At 40.6% G+C, this 9,120-nt stretch overlaps 1 protein-coding gene across 1 annotated transcript in view; it reads left to right on the forward strand.

Moving 5' to 3' along the window:
- LOC115042140 (ephrin type-B receptor 1-like) overlaps positions 1–773 on the forward strand; it is a 72,620-nt gene extending 71,847 nt beyond the window's left edge. The window contains exon 20 of the mRNA XM_029500190.1: positions 662–773. Within this exon, the coding sequence (XP_029356050.1) occupies positions 662–773 (112 nt within the window). The remainder of the gene's footprint in view (positions 1–661) is intronic.
- The last annotated feature ends 8,347 nt before the right edge of the window (positions 774–9,120 follow it).

Below are 9,120 nucleotides of genomic sequence, written 5' to 3' on the forward strand. Positions count from 1 at the left end.
CTGCTGTATTTGAAACATTGCTTTAGCCGTAACCTCAAAACGCCTCGGCCAGTGAAGAATTCTCCAGAGGTTCCCATCCTTACCTTCGTGCACATCCCTAGCATCAGACATTGAGCTGATCCCAATGTTCCACACTTTGATTGCCCACTGCTCCAAAACAGTTAGAATGAGTCAGACATAGAGGATTAATTCCCCCACAGGGATTAATTAAGTTTATGTTAACACTGTACCAATGTGGAGACAGCAGATAAGAGGGAGATGCATCAGTGAAACTTTTTTTTTTTTTTTTTTTTTCTAAACAGTTCCCATGTTACTTTGGTAAAGATAGATGGGAAAATTAGGTTTCCTGGGTTTTTTTAATTGTTCCCTTTAAAGATAAATTAATTGTGGTATGTTTGTACAGCACTAAAAACTACGTACGTGACCATACATGTTATAATGAGCTTAAAAACAAATTGACAAATCGTGGTAACAAATTGCCACATCAGGTCTGAAAATAAAATCCAAAAATACAGGTTTGCACGTACATCATTCAAATAATTTTTAAAAGCTATTCTGTTGAATGACAAATAAATGGCTCTGAATGTGATTCTGCTTTGTGTCATTTAAATTTATTATGATGATTATGTAGGCTAATATCATTATCTGTGTCCTTCCCCAGAGATCTTCAAAAGATTGGCGTGTCCCTCGCCGGCCATCAGAAGAAAATCCTGACCAGTGTTCAGTCAATGAGACACCATGCTGATGACCAGTCTCCGACTGAATCCGTGTAGCCACACAGAGGGGTGATACAGTATGAAATATTTTGACAATGCAATCTGTGAAGCAGCAGGTTGTCACCCTTACACTTCTATTGTACCCTTGTACACATCCATTTGCTGCTCATGGAGATTTCAACCATTTTTCATGTTTCTAAACAATAGCCAAACTGTGGCCATTTGTGTGTCTGCGTGGCCACATTTCTCCTCCTCTCAACGCACAGACTTCTCTCATGCCATTTGGCCTTCCATATCTAGTGAAATTCAACGAGCAATGCAACAGCCGAGTGAAAACGAGAAAAAAAGAACAAAAAAAAATCTGGACTTTTCTGTCTTGGGGTCTCTTAAGTGGCAACAGTCACAGGCACACTGTCACGCAACATCTGCAAGAGTTCAATGAACCAACTTTTTCTACCAACTTGACTTTTGATCCAAGGACCACGTGGTATGGTTTTTTGTAAAGCTAAATCACACAAAGATGCTCTCTGTGAAGTGTGAGCCGACATTTATATGATGGGACAAAAGCTGGACCAAAAGCCGGAGGAACTGTCTATAAATACGACTGGTTTCTTGACACAAGAGTCAGAGCAGGCCTTGTTATCTCCATTATGTTGTTCTGTGCATTGGTGAAAAGTGCAACCATTTCAATCCACACAAGAGCCAAAACATTTAAATGATACACTTTTGGAATTGATCTTCATATTGAAGAGTCTGTACATATTAATAATATGGGATATTTATTTCCCATATGCTCATTTTTGCTTTCCCTTCTGCATTGGACAATTAATTATCACTGGAGTATTCGTGAGCTCTCGATGATTATCTTCCTCTTCCTGACTCATCACTGGAACAAACTTTGTAGTGCCAATGGCTGTGTCCAAAAAAAACAAAAAAAGGGAAAAAAGAGGTTTCATAGTGCTATTTTTTGTACTTTTCCATCCAACCATGAAAAGATAAACTCTCCCATGCAGCGAGCTAGCAAAGCCTGTCCTACTTAAAATACTTAAATGGGGGGAGCTCACAATGGATGATGTTTTACAATCAGCATTAATGCCCTCTGAGTAAAGCCAATTATGGGTCAAAAAACGGCAATATAATCAGATAAAGAAGTATTATACAATAGCAGTGTCACAACTTACTTCCCAAGCTCGGAAGGAAGGCAACTGCACTTTGGAGGAATAGAAGGAGAAATGGGAGCATAAGAGAGTGTGGGTATTGAGCCATTACCAGCTGCTGAGATGCACCTGTTGTGAATGCACTGCAGCAGCCAGAGAATGCCAAAAGACAGAAAAGGTATTGTTATCCAATGTTCTTGTGATTTGGCTGAAAAAACCCTCAGAGCTGACTGCCAGTCGAGCACCAATACAACACACGAACAACACCCGAAATCGCGCGTGTTCTGTGCACACATGAAACAAATCTCATTTCAGTCAGAACTTTATGGCTGCCATCCAGATGGTAATCATCATTCTACAGCAGGCAGGCGGACTGGCCCAATCTTTGGTTTTAGTTCTTTTCGTCTTTTTTATTCATTGGCTGGCGGACATGTCGTTGCTGTCAGAGTCTGTTTAGACAGTTACATTTCCCAGCTGACATCGCAGATTAATACTGTGGTGTCAGTTTCTGGATGAAGTGAAATGAAGTTACCGATACATATTCTCATCTGTGGACAGCAACCTTTTCAATGTCACGCCACACGCGAAATATATTTACGACCATCAAAGATTAATTCCTCAGACATGTCAGAGAAAATATGTAAGATAGTGAAACACAAAATGCAGGTCAAGAAGGAAATTATTGGGTTACTTATCATGGTTTATTACATAAGTGGTCTCAATGTTTGACTGAGTAGTCTTCACAAAATGTGATATCATGATGTCGGATCTCACTGCTGGAGAGATTTCTTTTATTTCTACACTGAGCAGATTAGTGGCTCTGAGACGACAGCAGACTCACGCTGCCCTCAGCCCAAACCTCTGGTCGCATGCGTGTGCACTCGTATCCTGAAGATTACAAGTCTGTAGCACCGATTGGATGTCATGATTTTATTTGTCATCCGCTGACGTGAAGTGACAGTGTTTAGTTGTTTGTTTTCAACACAACGGGTCCTACAGAACGACATGCTTGTGTTTGTCTCGCATGGCTGATCTCCACTGCGGGGATGCCCCAGTCTCTATTATTTGTGAGAGTTGTGACATTGAGAGCTCCGTGACTAATTTGGAGCCTCCAAACATCTCACTTTCTCCCAAAACTCAACTGGCAATTGCGCCAAGACCTGGAATTACATTTGTTGCCTGGCAACAATGGTTTATTGAACATTTTATCAGAAAGTATTGAGATCAACTGGGAGCGAGTCCGTAGTTCAGAGGCATAATTCGTTGTAAATAGATGCCTCTGGAAAAATTTTCAACGCTGGCTCGGGGGTTAAATAAAGATTGAGATGACTAGTGTGCCTAAAAGCTCTTGTTAAATGCTACCTTAAAAAAAAAACCACACAATTCATGCAGAAGAAAGGAAAGCTATCATGAAGCAGACAGGTAAAATCTGCAGCTCAATGTGATCTGTCAATTTTTTACTTTATATTTTTGTCTTCTGGTATTTAACAAGGTTAGATGTGAGTTTTTGGGGACATTTCACATGTTACTGTGTCAGTGTTTGTAAAAAAAAAAAAAAACCCACAAAAACAAAAAAAACAATGAAGGCTGAAAATGAAGTACAGCACGTCTTGTGTTTACATTCTACGGCAGACGTCTTTTGGTTTGAGCACAAATCTTCACCACAGAAACGATATCTCGATATCTCAGGAACACAATAGAATACGTTGCAGCGTCGGTGAATCCTGCACCATGTAGAAAGATTCATTGATTAATTAATCAACATGAAGTGAGTTCAGGGAGAGTTTTTAATTTTATTTTTCTTAAGTGCACACTAAAACTTAATTTCTCACGAAATAGAGCCCCTTGATAGAAATTTACAAAAAAAAAAAAAAAAAAAAACCAAAAAAGCTTTGAAAGTTCTTGTTTGTCTATGTGACCATAACTCTTACACAAACAAATGCAGAGATGCAGTTTTAGGTGGTGAGGAGTAGCCAGCGTTGATGCAATACCTAATTAAGGTCTGCTAGCTGGATACCTGGGCACTTCTTCTACTTTAATCCTTTCTTAGGGTTAGCCATCAGGCTTTTGGAATGCTTTTCTTTGTTTCTTCTCTGTCTTTCTTTACAAAGTACCTTACACTGAAAAAACAAAATAATCACCTTCCTCAAGAAAGTCCCCCCTAGAAACCTTAAAAGCTTTTTTTTTTTTTTTTTTTAAACTGCTCGACACACAAAAACTGTGTTTTAGAGTTGAAACTAAGCAGAACTATTGGCAAGAGATTTGGAGTAAAAAGGAAATTTGCCAGCCAGTGTTGACTCTGGTATCATAACGTGTGGTTGTTACTGGACAGTATTTCCTCTCAAAGCCACGCACAGCAGTGGCGGAGAAGCTGCCCAGTTTGGTTGACATACATCAGCACATTTATTAGCTGGATAAAGGTAACCTGAGGAGTTTTCTTCTTAAATGCAGAAGCGTCCCCTTCCTGCTACAGTAAATTGCCAAAGCCATTTTTGTGAAAATTTTATCGATACTATAAAATGGTCTTCTTCACTCAATGAAAAAAATCTTCCAGACCAACTTTTTTCAACTTTTGAATTTGTACTATATCTGCACTGGTTCGTGCTATCTATCTGATAGCCATATGCTTGCACTGTGGGCCCAACACCAACGCAGGGTATGAAACAGTTTACTTAATCGTGTACAGTATGTGCATATGGAAGCTTTCATTGCTGACATTGTTCAGGGCTACAAGCTCTTTTACATAAATGGCCCCCGCCAGTGCTGACGCCGGCTCTCAGACATGGTAACTGCTGTTTGTTATTCCCTGTACATGCCAACCGACAGCCCATATGGCAAATATTGAAGAAGAGACCACTGGGGAGCTTTGGGGCTCTTTGGGTTATCCATTTTCCAGACAGCCAGTAGAATCTCTGCTGCCTGCAAACTGTTTGGTATATCCACACTATTTTTAGTGTTGTTACAATTAATAATTGTATTGCATATTGGCATTGGCACTATGGGTGCAATGCAACACTTATAACACTGACTGACTTTGCTATTAAGTGGCAGGAATGCATATTGTGTCATTCACATATGTGTGCATTTCTAAAAAACTCCCTAAATTACTAGATAGAACAAACTCCACATGATACAGTATGAGATGGATTTGGCACACAGTTACTGCTCTAAGTTTATTTTTTCCCTTCAAAGATAATGTTACCCTTGGATATCAGTCTGATGTCTCTACACAATAATTGTCTTTCATTGAGCTCGATCGTTTTGTTATGAAGTGTACTATGACACTTTATAACCAGGTCTGACCTTGCTTCCTTTGTAAAAAAAAATGACAGCACTCCACGCAGCTCCAATGTGCTCTGCTCTGCTGGGATTACTGCAGATGGAGACAACTTTCCATTCTTTGTTGAATGGTGGTAAAAATGGCAGCTGCAGACAAAGGTGCTCACTCTTTGAATCAGAGAGACTGACATCAGAACCTGACATTTACTGCGGATGTTTGAGATAGAAATCTCCATTCAGGCTCCAGTGTAACAGTGCTGAAATATACCAACATGATGTCACATCATGTTTTACCAATAAAGCACAGGTAGGCCAAATAGACCATTAAACAGCGAAATGGGCTCAAAAGTGCAATAGGTGCGTCACCAGAAGCTCTGAGCGCTGAGAATGGATTTATCTTTTAATTGCAGTTATTTTCTGGAAGCTGGACCAACTCAGGCTGCTCCTCTCCTCTCCTGTTGCTCTGGTGTAATAGATACTGCAGGGGAGGCTGGAGATGTGAGGACTCAAGTTATGAAGAGATGAAAAAAGTGAAAGGGAATAGGTAATAGAGGGGGCAAGAGGAGATGGTAAGGATAGAAGAACAGAGAAAATGGAGATGTGGGTGGGGGTGCGAGAGGCAAAGCTCGCTCCTTGTGTTTGAATAAAAATGAGGATGTGTGTGGAGAGATTGCTCTTTCTCTTTTTGTCTCTCCCCGCTCTACCTGGATGTCTTCTTTCTTCTTCTAATGCCCACAACCTCTCTGTGCAACTCACTCTGCTTCCCGTCTGCATTTCCACTGTCTCCTGTGGCAGTTTAAAGGCAAGCAAGTGGAGAAATCTTTCTGTATTAGATGCACAATTTTCACAAATATTCTTAACTTATATACTGGAAAATTTTACTTCAGCAGAAGAAACAATCTGCAGCATTGTATTGTGGGTTTTCAGCAGAGTAGTAGAGTAGTAATCCCAAAACTCAAATTGAACAAGAGCTGCCGGATGGGTTGCCATAAAATGTTGAGATTTATGACACTAAAAAGATGAAGTTGAACAGATTTTGATGACTCCCCTGACTTTTTCCTCCCGCAACACCATGAGGCTGACATTTTAGTTTTTTTGTGAAATGTATAAATAACTATTGGATGGGTTGTCACAGACGTCCATGTTCCTGTCTAGGTGTTTTGTCATAACCTTGGTGTTCTCTCAACTTTTAACGTCACGCCATCAGTTACTAATTTCTTTCTCTCCAACACAATGTGAAAAACCAACATCACGCTTATAAGCCTCACCTGTTATTTAGCAGTTTAGTGCTGTTTAACGTGTTAGGATGCTCGCACATCACACTAAGATGATGAACATGGAAAACATTGTACCTGTTTGTCATTTTCAGTAATATTAGCGTTAGCATGAAGCTCAAAACACAGCTGAGCCTAAGAAAAGCCAAATAAAAGATACTAGCATGGCTGGAGACTCTAAATCAGACTTGTATCTCGTAAATATATGCTGGCAAAGATCTCTTCTACAAAAAAAAAAAACAGAAACCTGCTGTGTTTTTTTTTGTTTGTTTTTTTTATTGTGTGTCTGTGGGCTTTCAGAAGACTTTTTATCCCCCAACTGTGAACAGAAAAATCCTGCTTCTTAGCTCAAGTGTGAGGAGACTGATCTTTCATTTAACTGGTAATCTTTGCTCCATGTGTCCAGTCATTTAAAGTGTTTCATCAGACTAACTTGAGCTGAAACACTCAAGCTGTAAACACTCTTTGATTAGTTCATTTTGTTCCATGTTAATTTATTTGCTTAGCAATGGCTTGCCATTCTGTTCAGTATGTTTGTACTGTACAATTTCTCTTGAAAAAAGAAACGCAGCTCAATAATCGGCTGTAGTCTGCCTTTATGTTTACCTACAATACTGTTCTAGGTGTTACTGCTCATATAGTCAGAGCATCCCATGGTAATGTATTATAATACTGTAATATAATGTGAGTGTGCGCACGCCTGTGTTATGTTGTGTGTGTGAGTGTGCGTGTAATATAACGTGCGTGTGTGCTGTTTAGTGTACGGTAAAATGTTTGTACATGTGTGTGAGTTTGTAGCTGTTACCTTTCTGAATCTCACATTTACAATGCACTGTTTGTCAATAAAGAAGACAAATCAATCGAATCAGCTTTGCCAATCTGTGAACAATCCGAGGACATTTACAGTGATCCATTTTCGTGCCTGTAAAATCGAAAAACGCTGAAAAGAATGGCCCATGTGATGTGACGTGTGTTGAAGGAATAGTTAATTTTGGGGTCGGTTTTTTTTTTTTTTCGAGCTTAACAAGAGCCGAGTTGGAAGGGTTGACATCATTCATGGACACAGCCTTCCTTGTGTCAAAGAAATGTCTCCAACGCCATGTGGAAAGAATGATTTTGAGAGTGAAAGAGGAACCCAATATTGCCATGGTGTTCCAAATGAACTTGAGCGTGTACATGTGTTCGTCTTAGTTCACACAAATAAAAAATATTGAGGTTGGATGAGGTGCAGTCATCATGTTTAGTCTGTGCACCTACAGCCGAACAGTTTGTGGGACCCTGAACATCCATCCGTCCATCCGTCTTCTACCACTTATCTGTTTCCGGGTTGTGGGGGGTACTGCAGCCAATCCCAGCTCACGTTGGGTGAGGGGCGGGGCACAGCCTGGGCAGGTCACCAGTCCATCACAGGGTCAACACACAGAGACCAACAACCACTCACACTTTGTGGTAGGAGGAAAACTGGGAGGAAACTCACGTAAGCAGGGGGAGAACTGACAAGGTCCACACACAAAGGCCTCAATCCCGGGAATCAAACCCATGACCTTCTTGTTGTGGGGGCAACAGTGCCGACCACTACACCGCCATGATGCCCCTGTTTTCACACACTCACACTCAGACCTACAGACAATTTAGAGTCACCAGTTAACCCACCAGTGGGTCAGTGGGAGGAAACCCACACAAGCAGTACAGGCCAGGAACTGAACCTTCTTATTTTGGGGCGACAGCACTAACCACTACACCGCCATGCTGACCCTGAGCGGTGAGGGAGTAAAGTCAACAGAACGTGATGGCTGAAAACTAACTTCAGATACTGTTTTCTGAGGACACAGCAGATTAGTGTGTAGGTCATATTACTTATGGAAACGCTCAATATTCATTACTGGAGGTAACATCAAACCAAAATTTTATTCAAAATACTGTGCCAGAAATTCCTCTGTAGATTGGACAAGTAATCTGCATTCTGAAAAGTAATAAAGGTTCTAAATTTCCATAACGAGATCTCCTTCTATGCCAACACACTTCATTAATCATTCATGGGCGCGAGTCCTTTTTCAATATGGGGGGTGTTTTTGACTGCTTGACCGTTGATCGTTGGTAAAGTTTACAACCTGTGAGAAGGACTTAAATGATACAGCCTGTTTCCCCCCAGAGCATTAAATACAGCTGAGCTGGCAAAATTCACAAAAGCGCCCCCAAAAAAAAAAAAACACACACACAAAAAACACTTGAGGTGAGGAAAATTGAATCACATTTAAAGGCTAAATTCACTAATAAAGGAAATCCATTACCTGACAGCCTGCAGAGTCTGCTGCACTGTGTTCCTCAGAGTAGGAATGGGCCCCATCAATTCACAGGAAACAGATTAATAGCACAGGAATGATTGCAAATTGCTAATGAGTGCTGTGAATACATGTTAGGAGTATAATTGGCATAAACCTCTTTAACAGTAGTTCAGTCTTGGAAAATGACATTTTTATTACACAGTGGGGTCTTACAATTACATGTGATTGTTATGTTCACCATACGTTGGCCAAAAAAAAGGCCTGACATGCAACTGGCACATATAGTGCGTTACGAATGTGCTGCATCTCTTATTTCTCTGCGCCTCAGAGCTCCATCAAAGCCATGTGAGAGCCCCTGCCTTACCACAACAACCACAGTGTAGTTTATTTACATTCGCCGTCCTGATGT

The sequence above is a fragment of the Echeneis naucrates genome, chromosome 4 (genome assembly GCF_900963305.1).
Source record: "Echeneis naucrates chromosome 4, fEcheNa1.1, whole genome shotgun sequence".
NCBI lineage: Eukaryota > Metazoa > Chordata > Actinopteri > Carangiformes > Echeneidae > Echeneis > Echeneis naucrates.